Below are 18283 nucleotides of genomic sequence, written 5' to 3'. Positions count from 1 at the left end.
CCTCTAATACAGACGGTGGCAGTAGTAATACTCTGAAGGGGTTTGTTAAAACTTATTGAAAATTTTATTTTTCCATTAATAACAACTTGGCAACAGAAACACTGTGATTAATTAATCACATAAATTTACAAACATTAAAGCTGATCGATACAGAATTCATGCTCTTTTCAGAACTAAATTTTGAATTATTTGGGGTAAAGATAAAATGATATGCCTCTGCAAGTCATCTAGGAGTCTTCAGTGAAATCATAGATTAATAACTACTTTGATAATAACTTAAAAATTCCTTAATTGCAGATATTAGTAGATTTAAATACCATTTTTTTGCAGAATGATTATTGATAAAAGTAGGTAATGATAATGTAAAATGTGTTCGCCCCAGAACTCAAACATGAAATAATTTTTTTCCACTGTACCTTTAATTTACACAGCATAGATGTTTAAATATATATGTCTACTTGTTAGCAAAGGCTGCAGGAAAATATAGTTTCTCTTGTTTTTAAAATTTGAAATTATGAATGTTGTGCTCATTCCTGTTGAAACAGTGTAGATTGACCCTGAGGTTCTGGTGCCTTTCGGCCACCCCTCAATGTACATTGGTTATTAACTGGCCACCCCTATTAGGATTTTCTGGTTCCACCTCTGCTTAGAAAGTAGAATTCATTAAGGATTGCTCAGACACGCATGGATCTAGAGCAGGTATGACTAAAGTCAGTCCTGGAGGACGTTTGTCCCGCAGGTTTTAGAGGTTTCCTTCTTTCAGCACAGCTTATTTCCATTGATACCTGATTAACAGGCTTTTGCTAGACTGTGCTGAAGCAGAAAACCTCTAAAACGTGCAGAACAGCGGCCGTCTAGGAATGACTTTGGACATTCTTGGATCAAGAGAAACAGGCATTTGAGCCTGATTTTGATGTGGGAAAAGCATAACAACATATACAAAAGCTGTAAAAGGTTGGTTTTGCAAAACATAGACCCTTTAAACCAAAGATCTCAAGATGCGTTCATAATGAATGTGAATATTTCATCTACAGTGAACTATTGACATTTTCTCTATTGTTGAGGGTGAGGGTTAAGGTTAGGACTCTGGAGCGCTGCAAAGCAGAGGTGGGTGCGATTGTAACGAGGCGAATGGCAAGTCCCACCGTCTGTGCGAAATATTCATGTGTGTAATACCCCTTTCCAACTGGCTTAACCCTTTAAAGCCCGATCCAAGAATAAAACGGAAAATTACTTTTTTTTGGTTTGAAGTCCTTATTTGGCCTTTTAACAAAATATGTAAAAAGAAAAAACAGAAATACATTTTTGATATTAATAATTTATTACTATGCGATAAGTCAAGATTATTTTTTGTGTAGTGTTCTGCCCTCTTTTATCAGGTATATCTGATTATGTACAATAGGATTTTGAGCAAAGTTTTTACCATTAAAATATGCAAAAGGTGTCAGATGCAAAACATTTCAGAAACCGTATGTATCAAATATGATACATTTGGGGTTACAGGGTTAAAAACCTGTTTACAATCGCCTTTTAGTGGCAGTGGGAACAGCTCACTGATGCTCACTGATTTCTACCCGGGTCAAATGACTCAGCAAGCAAACCCTGTTAAAATCACCTCGGCTCTAATTGGCATGCAGTGGAAACACCAGAACGGGGTCGACCCATTAAATTACGTGATACCATTGAATGCAACGTACGGACATCAACACACAGCGCCAGTTGCTTCTGATCTAACAAGCAGAAACACGATAAATATGGAGCAGCTCTGATGAGAGGGATTCAGACAGATTATAGAGAGAATCAATAAAGCTCACTGACTATGCCCTGGCTTCCTACCATGTTGCTCTTTATCATTTACTTGCCTGATTTCTGTTGCACTGGCGACATCATCAATGCTAACCCTGTGTGATGATGTCACCAGACATGCAGCCGCTGGGGGGCAGAGGCCACGCAGCTGCCAGTGAGGCATCAGGGGAAAATGGGATAATAAAAATAATAAAAAAACTAGCATATCCTTGTCCTTTCATTAAAAATCAAAATGGTTCATTCTACTGAGATGAAACTCTACATCTGAGAGAGCTCGTTCCTCCTGCTTAGAAATCCTGAAGCGAACAGACAACCTGCTGATTTCTACATACTTCCTAGATTCTGATTATGCTGTCATACATAATTACTACTTGCTTCATTCTATTATTGCTATATCTGTGTGAGCATCTGAGTACTTCTATTTACTGGGAGGGAAAATGAAGGATATTGCTGTTCTATTGTACCGTTTCAGGAAATAACCCACAATGAGTACATTCGCCTTGATATGGATTTTTACCGTGACGACCTAGAGGGCTGCCTTCTTTTTAAAAACCCGACACACTACAACAACGGCAACTACACTCTGGAAGCCAACAACTCTCTGGGAGTGGTCACCAGGACGGTGTACGGACACTTCCTTGAAACGCCCCCTCCTGGTAAGCTGTGGTCCACACCTCATGCAGGCTGATATTAGTTATTATAGCAGGGAGGCTCCATAGAACACAGACCATATAGTCCTTTTCCTTTCTGCCTTTGCCAGACATCAGAAACTCTGCAGTTTCTATGAATGTTTGTAAAGTTGCAGTGAAAATAGACTTTTAAAGGAAAAATACTGTCAGCAAGGAATAATCACTGGATCATTATTTATACCTAAAACTGATTATGTTCACTGTGATTTAATGAATTTAGCGTCAATCAGTAAAAAAATAAAAGCAATAATTTTCATGGCGATCACCAAGTCTGGGAGCGGCCATTTTTGCCCAAATATAGTAACACCTCCCTCCTGATATCTTCCGGAAGGGGTGGACCCGTTCGTCTGTTTCTATCTGCATGTTTTCTAAACAAAAACAAGGCTTTATTGGTCCACTCTATAAAACCTGGAACTCAACGCTATTTCTGACATTTTGAATTGAAAAAGCTTCCTGGATGGAAGAGAAACGTCTTCACACTGGGAAATAAAGTCCAGAGGATTGATTTTAACTTTTTTGGAATGACTATGATCTGGATGAATGAGAATCTTCACCAGCATTTTCCATTACATTAGTGTCGATAAATGAAGTTAAACGGTTTTATATTAACCAAAGGTGTGTTATTAAATAACTTTAGTGGATTTCATCTGGTTGTAAAAGAAACACATCAGCAGATACAGCTTCATCACAGTGAAGAGGCTGTTTTCACCAAACACTTCACTCAGCAAAATCCATCTTCTAAAGTAAAAAGATAAAAGTTTATAGAAATTATTTTTGTGATATTAAATCAATCACCTCTATGAAATATGGTACACTATATTGCCAAAAGTATTTGCTCACCCATCCAAATTATTGGAATCAGGTGTTCCAATCACTTCCATGGCCACAGGTGTATAAATTCAAGCACCTAGGCATGCAGACTGTTTTTACAAACATTTGTGAAAGAATGGGTCGCTCTCAGGAGCTCAGTGAATTCCAGCGTGGAACTGTGATAGGATGCCACCTGTGCAACAAATCCAGTCGTGAAATTTCCTCGCTCCTAAATATTCCACAGTCAACTGTCAGCTGTATTATAAGAAAATGGAAGTGTTTGGGAACGACAGCAACTCAGCCACGAAGAGGTAGGCCACGTAAACTGACGGAGCGGGGTCAGCGGATGCTGACGCGCATAGTGCGAAGAGGTCGCCAACTTTCTGCAGAGTCAATCACTACAGACCTCCAAACTTCATGTGGCCTTCAGATTAGCTCAAGAACAGTGCGCAGAGAGCTTCATGGAATGGGTTTCCATGGTCGAGCAGCTGCATCCAAGCCATACATCACCAAGTGCAATGCAAAGCGTCGGATGCGGTGGTGTAAAGCACGCCGCCACTGGACTCTAGAGCAGTGGAGACGCGTTCTCTGGAGTGACGAATCGCGCTTCTCCATCTGGCAATCTGATGGACGGGTCTGGGTTTGGCGGTTGCCAGGAGAACGGTACTTGTCTGACTGCATTGTGCCAAGTGTAAAGTTTGGTGGAGGGGGGATTATGGTGTGAGGTTGTTTTTCAGGAGCTGGGCTTGGCCCCTTAGTTCCAGTGAAAGGAACTCTGAATGCTTCAGCATACCAAGACATTTTGGACAATTCCATGCTCCCAACTTTGTGGGAACAGTTTGGAGCTGGCCCCTTCCTCTTCCAACATGACTGTGCACCAGTGCACAAAGCAAGGTCCATAAAGACATGGATGACAGAGTCTGGTGTGGATGAACTTGACTGGCCTGCACAGAGTCCTGACCTCAACCCGATAGAACACCTTTGGGATGAATTAGAGCGGAGACTGAGAGCCAGGCCTTCTCGTCCAACATCAGTGTGCGACCTCACAAATGCGCTTCTGGAAGAATGGTCAAAAATTCCCATAAACACACTCCTAAACCTTGTGGACAGCCTTCCCAGAAGAGTTGAAGCTGTTCTAGCTGCAAAGGGTGGACCGACGTCATATTGAACCCTATGGATTAGGAACGGGATGTCACTTAAGCTCATATGTGAGTCAAGGCAGGTGAGCAAATACTTTTGGCAATATAGTGTATATTATATGATATGTTTATATTAGTTGATCAAGACAGAATTTTTTCCAATCTGATTTGTCATACTTGTTAGAAACTTTTGGAATATTTGTACTATCTGTACATTGCCTTACAGTTTGCATTTGTCTTCTCTGTTTGCTCCTTCAATAGATTTGGATAATGAATATGGTAAGTAGGTTTTTATATACTGTAAGGGAAAGGTTTGCATGTCCAGTAGGTTAAGTTCTGCAGTTCATATGTTATAGTTCTATATTCAAACTGTTCTGCCTTTAATCATCTTCTCTAAGATGCATATCTGCTTAGAGCAGCTTATTTAATTAGACTCAATAATAACAGTTTTCTGTAACTTTATATTTTTGGAGTAGCCCAGCCTGAGTCCTTACAAATGCTACGTTCAGACCGCACATGTTAGAGGCAGCAGAAACAGCTAGTTTACATGCAAATTCAATTACAATATTCCAGCTTCTCCACTGTCGCTACAAGTATGCTTAGTATGAGGGATTGCTTAAGAGTCAATGAGTCGATGCAATCAGCTGGTTTTCCTTAGACAGAAAATTGAATCAATCTGACTAGATGATCTGGTTGAATTGTAAAGTGCCTTGAGATGACGTGTGTTGTGAATTGGTGCTATAAAATTTAACTGAATTGAAAATGGTCAGATAAGATTTAAACCAGTCTAAAGCTGTTCCTTTAATTCCTACAACATATTCAAGTCTTTCTAAAATAATATTAGGGTCAACTGGATCAATGCAGCACTGAGATCTCTTAAGCCGGGCATACACTGAACAATTTTTTTCAATCGTTGCACGCAGATACAGGTCCAGACCGCAGGGTTTCATCGTACAGTGCCAGTTCACAGCTCATGATGTACATGTTCTCACACTGAAAGTCTAAAAACCAGGTGGGGCTCAGCTCCGCAGTGAGATGGCGCTACTCGGACTCGTCTATCCCGAAGCCCAACAAGTAGGAGAAGAATATGACGCTCACTAGAGTGAAACGCGCTGCCTTGGCTATTTGGGCAATTTTGAAGCAAAAGGTGACGAAGTATTTGGACAAAGACATGGCTGAGCAAACGTGGCTACTACAGTGTGTCAGTTTAACAGAAAAAACTCAATTTCACTCATTGCACCCCCACCATGCTGCCGGGTTTTCCTCTGAGTGGAAGAAGAAGAAGAATCCTTGTTTGCCGACTGAGCGATTTGCCCACGACCACCTTACGATGCCCGACTGAATTTCAAACATGTTTGATTTTCTCCTGACCTTACGATTCCTGATGGGGAGGTGGTCGTTAGAGGCTGATCGCCCCTCGTTACCCCCCGTATACCACGCACCAACAGGCTGAAAGTCGGCCTGATCGTAAAAATTCAATTGACCTGAGAATAGACACACACAAAAAATCGTACAGTGTACGCCCGGCTTAACAGGACAAGTACTGTCAAGTTTTCCGTTTAGGTTTGATCTTTAGATGTGCAATCCCCACTTGAAAGGCAAGTCTCTTCTGTGAAACGTAACTGGCGTTTACTCAAGGAGACTTCATTTTAGTCATCTTTATTATGATGATCATGATTTTCCTCCGATCACACAGGTGAAAACCCTGAGAAGAGACAGAAATTTCCACCAATTTAAATAATTTAATCCTGAAGAATAATAAACATTAGCTATTTTACAGTAAAATTAAACAGCAATTGATAAATTAGCATTTTTATCAACATTTTTTTCTGTTTTAACTAATAAACACCAAGTGTATTTTTTTCTCTTTTAATAATATTAAACAATCAACCCGATAAACACAGTCAGTCCATGTGAATGAGCAATTGTAATCAGCAACTTTTTGCACGGTTTGGACTTTGCATGTACTACCACCACTGTTTGGCTTGCATGCTGTGCTACTTCCTCAAACAAGAGTGAGATCAGCCACACCAAAAGTACACTCTTTGATTGCCAGAGATTGAGTTCACCTGGTTCCCATCTCCAGCAGGCAGAGCAGAAAGAAGCAGCACAGGAGATTGGCAGAGGGGAGTGGCTTCCCGGCAGTTCAGGCCATGAGAATATCATTAGTGACTTTCACCAGAGCTGTTTCAGTGCTATGATGAGCTCTAAAGCCAGACTGAAACTCTTCTAAAAGTTCATTATGGTGGAAGTGATCGCAAACTTGTTTGGCAACTACTTTCTCAAGAATTATAGCTCAGAAAGGAAGATTGGATATAGGTCTATAATTGACCAAGTCATCTGGGTCAAGAGACGGTTTCTTTAGCAGAGGTTTAATTACAGCAACCTTAAAAGCTTTAGGTACATATCCCTGTAACAGAGATAGATTAATCACATCTAAAGTGGAGGAGGAGATAAAAGGGAATACCTGCTTAAATAACCTGGTTGGAACTGGATCTAACATCCAAGTTGAAGGCTTAGATGAAGACAATAGTTTTGCTAACTCTGAAAGTTCAACTGGATCAAAGCAGTCCAAACCCGGTTCAGATTCTATGGCTACCTCAGATGCTGCCCCACCCTCCAGAGATAAACCAATCGTAGATAGAGGAGTGTTAATGATTTTATTTTTAATAAGATCAATCTTATTTATAAAGAATCCCATAAAATCATTGCTGCTAAGAACAGGTGGAATGGACGGTTCAACAGAGCTATGGCTCTGGGTGAGTTTAGCAACTGGATTAAAAAGAAATCTAGGATTTCGTGGCTCGGGATTGGCAGTTGCATGTGGACATTGGAAGGCAGCTAAAGTTCCCAGAGCACATTGTAAGGACGTTACTGAGACCAGATCTGGTCTTAACATCTGACTCAACGAAGCAAGTTGTGTTACTGGAGCTTACAGTCCCCTGGGAAGACAGGATGGAGGAGGCTCATGAAAGGAAGAGGGCGAAGTATCTTGAGCTGATTGAGGCATGCAGATGCCGTGGATGGATGGCCCGCTGTGAGCCAATAGAAGTGGGCTGCAGAGGCTTCCTAAGTCAGACTGTGCATCGGGCATTCAGGCTCCTTGGCATCAGAGGGTTGCTTGAGAGAAGAGCCACCAGAAACATCAGTGAGGCCGCTGAGAAAGCCTCAAGGTGGCTGTGGATCAAGAGGGGAGACGCATGGAGTAGCGCGCTGCTTGAACACAAACTGGGGCCTGATCAACCCCGGTTGGGTCGCCCAGACGAGGGTGTCTGAAGATCAAAGACCCGAAACACCCTATGACCCTGGGTCCTTCACTGACGATGTGTTCAAGCTGCACCGGCTAAGTGTTTCAAAATCTGATTCTCCTCTATTAATGAGGGGAAATATGCTTCTCTGGTTATACGAAGGACCCTCTTATTCAGCAGTAAAGGTTTTTCTGGATTAAGTAGTAGATGTAGAGCGCCACTTTCTCTCCAGTTTCCTAACATCATGCTTCATTAAGCAGCTCTAAATTAAACCAGCCAGCCACCTCCCTATTATTAAAGTTCTTCTTCTTCAAAGGGGCTGTGTTGACTACAGCAGAGAGCAAAGAGGAAGTAGCCAAGTTGTTTCTCTGCAGTATTGTTCTGTGATGAGGAGATGAAGGCGAACAGATTCTTTAAGATCTATTACTACTACTCTATTTTGGTGTTAAATTATTGGTTGTTTAAAGTTCTTCAATAGGCTAAGAAGTAAACTTTGTTTAGCTTTTTTCACAGACACTCCAACTGCAGAGACTCGCAAACCTTTGGAAGATCCTTTTGGGGTGAGTTACTGCAGTATAATCTAACTTTCAATATTTTTTTCTCAAGATAGAATTTTTTTATAAAAAGTGTGGTTATCTCCTGTTTGTTTCTTTAGAACATAAACAATTTAAAATCTTTTATAGATACTTGGTTGAATACAAGGTTGGAGGCCCTTTTTTTATATCTAATAGCTCTAAACAACAATCCATCCATTTCCCATCATGCTTATCCCTGCTGGGGCTGGGAGGGGCTCTGGTTCCTACCTCCATCTAGTAATGGGTGATTGGTCATAGTCCAAATTAAAATCAGAAAAGCTGCTTGATATTTCGAACTAATTTGTGCAAATCAAAATACTGAACATATACAAAATCTGAATCTGTAATTTAAATGTTATAGATCATGACACATTTAATTTCTGCACAACAACCTGAGTAAACACAAAAGGGATTTGATAAGAAAAAAGGTTTTCTGAATCCTTTCTGTCCCGTTTACGTACCGAATTGCCTCCTTTTTTTTTTTTAAAGTGAGATTAATTTTTATTATAAACCTTCATTATTGAGCCATATAGTCAAGAGCGCCCTTAAACAGAATTCCTCTGAAAACATGGAGGATAAATTCACAAAGTTTCTGCAGGTTAATGAGCTCAGGTCGGCTGATCAGCTGCTGCTGGATGGGACAGAGCCTTCCAGATTATGGCATAATCCCCCATTACATGCCAGAGGTCCAGCCCCCCATTTTTACTTTTAAGGATTTGCTACAGTTCTTTTTGTTTTGTTCTTAATGTCCTTTCATTGTTTTATGTTTAAAAGGGTTTTTGTTTTTTAATATTTTCTTAGTCGCAGCTGGGATTGTGTTAAAGTCCTCTATGAATATATAAAGTAAGACAGATATCAGGTGTCCTGTTTTCAAATGCTTCAGAAATATAATAATCTGTTCTGCAGGTCTCCATGGCGGTAGGGCTGGCAGCGTTTGCCTGCGTCGTCCTCGTGGTTCTTTTTGTTCTCATCAACAAATACGGACGACAATCCAAACTCATCATTAAAGGTAAGAAGGTCATGCATTTCTCAGTCTGAATGCATATTTAATGGCCGTAAGTCACTAAATAAAGAACAGGAATTTATAAAGATAGATTAATTTCGATCAGTTTATTTCTATAACTCCAATTCACATCATGTCATCTCAGGTCACTTTATCGACCAACCAGATCATCCAGTTAGATTGATTCAAAGCTATCTAAGGAAAACCAAGCTGATTGCATCAAATTATCTTCAGCAAACCCTCACACCAAGCATGTAGTGACAGTGGGGAGGGAAAACTCCCTTTGAACAGGAAGAAACCTCAAGCAGAACCAGGCTCAGTGTGAGCGGCCATCTGCTGAGGCTGACTGGGGTTCAAGGAGACAGAAGCAGACATAGAAAAAGAAGCATACAGTAGATAAAATCACAAGGCACCTCACCAAGAGCATCATAATTGTACAAACACATTAGAATAATGTGAGAATAATAAACTGTTTACCGACTCTTTGAAAATGCAGCACAAAGAGCTTCTGCTCCTGAGAAACAGAAAACCTTTGATTTTCAGCCTGACATGAAATGAGACTGATCCAGAAAAGAGTAAACATTTCTTAAATTACATGTATTTACCCTTAATTTGAGCAGGTAAGATGATTTTCCTGGCATTTTCGGATTTAATCTTCTGACCCACATGCAGAATCAATTCAGTTTAAAATTTGGAAAAAAGATTTATTTACAAAACGATGAGAAACAGACAGGTCTGTGAACAATGGCGTCTGGAATGAGAGAGGAATTAATTGTGACCAGAAACCTTTGATAAGGAATTGAAAAAAAGCGCTTACTTCAAAATACTCTGAACTGGCCACGGAGGGAAGATGGGCTGGGCCCCCATGGGGGGAGGTTTATGGTTTACCTCTTATAGTTGGAATACAGAGTTCCAGGAGTGTGATGGAGCTGGGTTGGAAATGATGAATGGTGGAGCGGGCAGGGAGGTGATAAATCCACTGGCGGTGAGTCGGTGAACTGAATCCTCTTGAAACCAAGCGAGAGAAAAACCTAGAGAGAGCAAGCACAGGGATTGAGCTACTTCAGTTAAGTTCACATGAGATAATCAAACTACTAGAAAGGGTTCAACAACAGATGGCCTGAAACACTACAGGTGAATATAAATCATCCTGCGCTGAGTAAACGCTCTGCTGCACGTTAAATCCCAGCACTTTGATGAAACTGACAAGCTCCACCTGTGTAGCAGCCCAGGTAGTCCACCAAGATCCTTTCAGGAAAAGATGCATCACTCACACTCACACACACCAGAACCCTAACATTTCCAAAGTAAGATGATGCAAATGTTTTTTTGTTTTCCATTGGCAAAATGTCTCACTTAGCTGCTCAACTCAACAAACAAAATCCCTTATTTTAAGAAAAAACGACTAATTTAGATTTCAATTGTTTGCTGTAGATTTTTGGTTTAGATCAGTTAGGATGATTCTTCTCATCCATTTTTATTCTCTTTTTTTTATCATCACTGTTCAGGCGTCTTGAACTGATTAGCTGACACTTCTTTCAAATGCAAAAAGAAAAGAAATTAAAAAGTTTAACACTGGGGGGGAAATTGAGTAATCAGCTTAATATTTTAGTCCAATTTCCTGATCCTTATGTATCACTACGTAGTTTCGTGTGAACAGCACACAATAAACATGGCTTGTAGGCACCTGAGTAGATAAAACCACATTTATAAAAAAAAGCTTCTGCTGTCTTTTAATCTTATATTTTCTAAAACTTTTCTCTGTTTCTCTCCAGGTCCAGGAGCAGCGATGAGTGGTGAAGAAAACTCTGCTAGTCCCCTCCACCATGTAAATAACGGCGTTATAAGCCCCTGTGCTCTGGATGTTGGGTTAGATTCTGTGGTGATTGGGATGTCCAGGATCCCCATCATAGAGAACCCACAGTACTTTAGACATGGACACAACTGCACAAAGCCAACCACCTGTGAGTAAGGCCATGTCTGACATACTAATAGAAATACTCTCTGACCCACACAGAATCCAGTGCTAGGAAACAGAATCAAGTCTTGACAGAATTTAATTAAACTTTTAATTCAGTTTTAGTGGGGAAGAAGTTTGTGTGTGTGTGTGTGGGTGGGGGGGGGGGGGGGGGTTCAGCAGGAATGGGAACCAGAGAGACCGGAGAGCAGCTGCAGACGTTTGAGAGAATTGGTCAGCAAGAGCAAGAATTAGCGAGTGGAGGTTCTTAACTCATGGTGGTCTGGTGGTTAGCACCATTACCTCACAGCAAGAAGTTCACTCCTCTGGAGTAGGAAGCATTTCCATTGGTCCGCACGGATGTTAGCATAATGTTTATTGGTCAATATGCCTGTCATGAGTGAGCCTTTTCGTAATGGCCTTAAAATAAAACAACTGATCTGTAAAGTTAGAATAGAAAGCCATTGTCAAAACTTGGTTTAAAAAAGAGAAATGTGAAAAAAACAAATTTGAAATATAAAATCTAAAAAAACAAGATGAGAATATATGAGACAAATATTTAAAAAAAAATCTGATGATTTGACAAGAAAGTCTCTCTCTAAACTTGTCTGTTCTTTTCTTAGCAGCACTATTTACTACAATAAACAGGCCGAAGTTCTTCTTTCATTAGAGGGTCGCTGGTTTGAAACCCCAGCTCCATCTGTCCTTCACCCACATCCTCTTGTAATGTTGGGAATGTGGGGGTATGGCTGCCTCCCTCCAGTCAGCGTGCACCACAATAGCTGTGGCTACAATGTAGCCCACCACTATCAGTGTGAATGACGGCAGTGTACTGTAGTTGTGTAGGACGAATGGAGTGGATTTTCTTCCATATTCATTGCAAGCAGTAATAATGTTTTATAAATTGGAAAGAAAAATGCAAACCAGAAATCAAACCTAAAATATTTTGATCATAAAATGAGTTGAGAGTAACTCTGCTGTTTTCTTATTTTTTTTTTAATGATTGTAATTGTGTTCTGTTTAAATTGCTCTTTACAGATCACTAAAGTTAGAAAAGAAAGCAATTGTTAAAACTCTAAAAAAAGAGAAATGTGAAAAAACTAGTTAAAAATACAAAATCTGTAATAAAAAAATTATAATTAGAACATATGTGAAACAATTTAATTTAACAGCAAACTCTCTAAACGTGATTGTTCTGCTAGCAGCAATATTTGATCCCAATTAATCCATAAAGAGGCAGAAGTTCCGGTCCTTCACTTTCTAATGTTGGGAATGTGGGCTATGGCTGCCTCCCTCCTGTCAGCGTGCCCCAGGATAGCTTTGGCTACAATGTAGCTCATCACTATCAGTGTGAATTTATTATTCATCCTCACCTGCTAACAGATGATGTCCCCTTAATAATCTACTACATTGATCTACTGCCATTCAAGAAATAATCACGTAATATTTTCACGGTAACAACAGCTATGGCAAGCCGTTTTGATATGTACTAGTATTCCTGATATCAAAAAAAATATATTTTTCCTTTTTGAATCAGCTGCTTCCGCTGTAGCAACTTGAATTTGACTTCAAAACATAAAAATCTTTTTGTCTGTTCTTACCAATTGTTCCAACCACATATCAAAACGGAGATGCTTCAGTGATGCAGTTTTTGAAAGAAAATCTGTTATTTAAAGTCTCCCTGTCTCAGATGACATGGCAACAGCTTTTATATCAGAAATGAAATATGTTTTAGAATCTGTTCGTCTCTCGTTTTTTCTTAGATGTTCAACATATTAAACGTCGAGACATTATTCTGAAGAGAGAGCTGGGAGAAGGTGCCTTTGGGAAGGTCTTCTTGGCTGAATGTTACAACCTCAGTCCAACTAAGGATAAGATGCTGGTCGCTGTAAAGGTACGGCTATATTATATTATGAATGCAGTTTTAACCTACCGAGACGAGAGCGGCTTTATGTCGTTTTGGGAAGATTTCTCTGATGTTTGCTTATTGACAGATTAGCTGTGTGTTCAAAACTAGACGGTTTTATTGGGGCCTGCCATAGAAAGGAGACAAACAAGTCTGTTCCATTGGGTGTGCCTCCATGCAAATTTGAAACATCATAAACCTCTAAGCTGGACTTTTTAATCCATTTACCTTAAAGAGACCAACAGGGTGCACCCCCCAATGGAAGGAGCACAATGACAACAAATATAAAACCAAATAAAAGAGCTTAGAAATACAACAATTTTAGAATAAAAGTGTCATGATGGGTTCAAGGTTCTTAGCCCACATGCAGAACACAACGGAGGCTGGGTAAAAGTTTAACAGAGTTTATTGAATGTTCAGAGACACAAGATAATGTACAGGATCTGGAACTGGTCCGGGCTGGTTCACTGAAGTCTGCAGAGATGATAGTTTGATTAGCAGAGCAGGCAGATGAGTTATGAGTCCTTAGATAATTCAGATTCTACCTTGACTGGGTCCGGGTTTCTCTTTGAGAGAGAGGGAACTGTTGGGTCCAGAGACTGTTGGTTCAGCAGAGTACACAAGCAGCTGCAGCGTCTAGCTTCTGACTTAGCATGGCAGACCTTGATCAGAGTTTCCAGCTCTTTACTAAGAGCAGCAGGGGAATCCACATAGGAATCTTGAGGTTTGGCTCACCAGGGCAGATTGGCAGGTTAAGCTCACCCAGAGCTTCAGGCTAGAGACAGGTTTCCTGTGAGGCAAAAATAGAGGAGAGTTAGAATTTGATCTCTCACAAGAGACAACTAGATTATTTCAGTTTCTAAGGCTCAGGTTGCTAACCAAACTAAGGTCAACACTGCGGCGTCGAAGCAAGGTCTGGCAGCTGGTTATAAAGGGGAGGTCTCCTGATGAATAGATGCATCTCAGGTGTGCTGGAAGGCTCCAGCTCCAGGAGACCCACGGCGCACTCTGCTGGAGGAAGGTGGTACAGCTCCAGATCCCAACAAAAAGGCTATTTCAAATCAAAGGATCCTGAGTTTGAGGCTTTAAAGGAAAAGTCCGGTAAACAAAGAATAATCAATGAATCTTTATTTATACCTAACACTAATACATTTGCGGTGATTTAAGAAATTTAGCATTAATCAGTGAAAAAATAAAAGCAATAACTTTCGTTGCGATCACTGAGTCTGGGAGCGGCCATTTTTGCCCAAATATAGTAGCCCCTCCCTCCTGCCATCTTCAGACAGTGACGTCATGGTGCGGTAAGCCTAGCGCCATTCTCTCCGCTTTACAAGCAAAATCAATGGGAACTACTAGACACATCTGCAATCAACAACAATTATTGAAGATTTCCAGAGGACTTCACCATTGAAATTCACCAGAGCTATAGTGAAACTGACAATGCCCACGTGCATGGCAGCTGGATGTAAAAAAAAAAAAAGAGTTATTTTACCTTTCTGATTCCTGATCCTCCACGGACAGGTTGGTCGTTGGATTGCCAACTTGAAGAGGGAGGATTTGCCGTCGAACTTCTGGCCAGAGAAAAAACACGTAATATGTAGCCAACATTTGGAAGAAGAATGTTTTCAAGATGACTTGGATAATAGCGCGTTGTGACAAACACCAGATACAGCACTGGGACTTGATCAACAGCCGATACCGCACCGTGACGTCACAAACCAGTAGGTGGCAGTAGTGTTCTTTGACAAACATGGATGCCTCCAGTAAAGCACATTGAAATGAAAAATACTCTGAATTAAAAACACTTAATATGAATATGAGTGGACTTACCTTTAGGGGAGGCAGAACAGTGAAGCAGCGTCTCTCAGGGAACACAGGACCCCCATCGCAAACAGCGAGGAACCACCAGCAGAAGTTCACCAGAAGTTCCTGAAGCACTTTTGGGCTGGTTGTATTCAAACTCTGATGTAGATGGGGTGGTGAAAAGCCAGTGACTGCTTTAAAAACAAAAGATTAAAATATATCCTAAAGCGATCTGATTAGTCAGAGATGAGCAGCAGAGTTTTATACAAGCTGTAAACTGGAGATGGAAAAAGTATTGTAGTATTATTGTCATGTTGGGAGGAGGCTTGATGGGACCCGAATGCAGACACTGAAGCTGAAGGTGGTTACTTGGAGATTTAATAACAAAAAGGGTTAAAGAAAATCCAAAAATACTGAAAACCAGGAATCTTCACAAGGGGTCAAAGAAATGACGACAAACCAGCAACAGTGACTAAGCAGGAGGTGCATATATGGGAGAGAGAAACAAAATAAAAACAATGAAACCTCAAAGATAAAACTTAAACAGAACCAAAATCATGACAATTATGTATTTAGTCGATTCAAATGTAGAAATGTGACACCAACTCCTCCTGTTTCCAGACGCTAAAGGACCCCACGCTTGCAGCCAGGAAGGATTTCCAGCATGAGGCGGAGCTGCTGACCAACCTTCAGCACGAGCACATCGTCAAGTTCTATGGCGTGTGTGTGGATGGAGACCCTCTCATCATGGTCTTTGAGTACATGAAACACGGAGACCTCAATAAGTTTCTCAGGTAGGAGGAGCTGTCGACCAAATCTTTTTTATAAACATGCGTTATGTGAGGGGGGAGTTAATGTGAGTGGGGGGGGGGGGGATAATTCAATAAATGACCTATTTTTAGAGGCTAGTTATAGCAATGCTGATTTTTTTTTCACGTAATAAAATAGGTAGAAATAAAATAATTACTCTTTAAGGTGGCAGTTATTTATTCAAAGGAGATTATAGTTTCTTTTGTTGCAATATGCATTTTTTAAACCTTTTTGAAAAATTGCTGGCGATATGTTAGTAACATTAAACATAAGTTGCTATTTTTTTATTTTTTTTTTTTACAAAATTTTCCCGAAACTCCTGCACGATACTTCAGAGTAAGAACAATAATTGACGTACATTACTTACAGAAAAAGTTAGAGTGAAAAAAAGCAATCCACTGGACTTTGTTTTACAAGTTTGAAGACGTTTCTCTTCCCATCCAGGAAGGTTTTTCAATTCAAATGTCTGGATTAGCATTGATTTCCAGGCTTTTATAGAGTAGCCAAACAAAAGCCTTGTAATGGCTTTTTAAACATGGACATAGACTGGACTCAGTGCTCTGGGGGTGCGCCTCTTCGGCTCTCCACAACCACTATTGAGCATATTTTCTTTGGATAAACTTTACATGCACAAGTGCACTTTCACAAACAACTACAGGTGCTTGGTTCCAGGTACTCAGAGATTCACTTCCACACAGAAAGCCCATGTAAATAGCCTTGAGATGACTTGTGTTGTGAATTGGCGCTATATAAATAAACTGACTTGACTTGACTTGACATCCAGTTAGTCACAGTCAGAAAAACAGGACTACACTGAAAAACAGGCCAAGCTCCAACATTTAGAAACAAAGGTGTTGATGGCAGCAGCACAGCTGATATTTCTCTCCAGGATGGAGTCACAGCCAAACAGGAACAGACCAGATGAAGCTACTATGAGAAAAAGCAGAGAGAGCAGAACGTTAGAGATTGAACTAACAGATTCTGCAGAGTGGGAGAATAGACATAGAATGAAGCAGAATGATGAAAAAGGGGTCCCTATGTCCTCCAGCAGTCTAAGCCTATAGCAGCATAACTATAGAGATAGCTCAGGATAACCTGAGCCACTCTAACTATAAGCTTTATCAAAAAGGAAAGTTTTAAGCCTAGCCTTAAAGGTAGACAGGGTGTCTGCCTCACGGACTAAAACTGGTAGTTGGTTCCACAGGAGAGGAGCCTGATAACTAAAAGATCTGCCTCCCATTCTACTTTTAATAAATTATAGGAATTACTAGTAAACCTGCAGATTGAGAGCAAAGTGCTCTGTTAGGAACATAAGGAACAGTCAGATCTCTGATATCAGATGGAGCTTGGCCATTTAAGGCTTTATATGTGAGAAGGAGGATTTTAAATTCCATCTGCACATACATGATACATGCTATTCCTGAAGGCTTCAAATAAAACATCTGCAATAAACTTCTGTTCCTGACCGTGCAGGAGTCCGCATTTTGCAGGTCTGCAGCCCCTCTCATATTTTTGGTTGTTTCCGGACTTAATATTTTCTAAGTAGCCATTTGTTTATAGATGATCCACATGAATCTGTTCAGTTCTTCAAAAATATCCAGTAAAAGAAAAAACAACTGTGATGTTTAAACCGGAGTGAAACTGTCTCCTCAGAGCCCACGGACCAGACGCCACCATCCTGGTGGATGGGCTGCCTCTTCAGACCAACGGGGAGCTGGGTCTGTCCCAGATGCTTCACATCGCCAGTCAGATCGCGGCTGGGATGATCTACTTGGCCTCCCAACACTTTGTCCACCGTGATCTTGCAACAAGGAATTGCTTGGTGGGGAACGGCCTTCTGGTGAAGATAGGCGATTTTGGAATGTCAAGAGACATTTACAGCACTGATTACTACAGGGTGAGAACACAGCTGACCGCTTACACACACCATAGCCTTCCATCAGAGTAGCCTACAGGAACCTCCTTCTGAATCATCTGAGCTATGTCAAGCTGGGAAAGTTCAGTTTAGACAACTGGACGTGAAGTTTTCTAGAAGACATTTCATCCAAGCAGTCTCTTCATTTCTAACAAGTGATGGGGAGATTAATATACGGTTGGTGGAACATAGAATTAGGGGGGGCAACACGTGGGTCTGATCTCTCCTACTGCGTTGGCCATGGAGGCCACTTGGGGGGGATGGTCATTAGGGGATCTGATGGGTCGTTAACTCACTCGTCAAAGTGGTTTAGGTCAAATGCCCCTTTGAAGTTATGCTATCTTGCCACTAGTGGGTGCTACTGCTGCTTTTGGTAAGACATATCGTTTTCACTTCCTGTTTGGACTGTTGAGCAGCGTTGTTGCTGTCCAGACTATTTCTGTCTGAATTAACATCCATGCTGACATTGAAGGCAATAGCTTAAAAGCAGCCTTTAATGCTATCTTAGATGCTATTGGCTTTGTTCAAAATTTGAATAGTCCCACACATTCTCATCTTCATACTTTGGATCTTGTGCTTATGGCATAGAATGTGAAGAAATAACAGTATTTCCTCAGAACCC

At 40.7% G+C, this 18283-nt stretch overlaps 1 protein-coding gene across 2 annotated transcripts in view; it reads left to right on the top strand.

Moving 5' to 3' along the window:
- Positions 1-18283, top strand: part of LOC119776449 (NT-3 growth factor receptor-like) — a 61216-nt gene that overhangs the window by 38673 nt on the left and 4260 nt on the right. Inside the window, exons 9-16 of one of the 2 annotated variants that reach the window (XM_038274845.1) lie at positions 2279-2462; positions 4706-4723; positions 8206-8252; positions 9174-9276; positions 11046-11234; positions 12991-13121; positions 15558-15730; positions 17400-17643. In XM_038274845.1, the coding sequence (XP_038130773.1) occupies positions 2279-2462; positions 4706-4723; positions 8206-8252; positions 9174-9276; positions 11046-11234; positions 12991-13121; positions 15558-15730; positions 17400-17643 (1089 nt within the window). Of the gene's footprint in view, positions 1-2278; positions 2463-4705; positions 4724-8193; positions 8253-9173; positions 9277-11045; positions 11235-12990; positions 13122-15557; positions 15731-17399; positions 17644-18283 lie in introns of both variants that reach the window. The other variant, XM_038274844.1, reaches the window with a different exon arrangement.

Source organism: Cyprinodon tularosa, unplaced genomic scaffold (genome assembly GCF_016077235.1).
Source record: "Cyprinodon tularosa strain WSP-4 unplaced genomic scaffold, ASM1607723v1 ctg933, whole genome shotgun sequence".
NCBI classification, from domain to species: Eukaryota; Metazoa; Chordata; class Actinopteri; order Cyprinodontiformes; family Cyprinodontidae; genus Cyprinodon; species Cyprinodon tularosa.
Note: the sequence above shows the minus strand (reverse complement) of the source record. Positions and strands in the feature narration are given on the sequence as shown.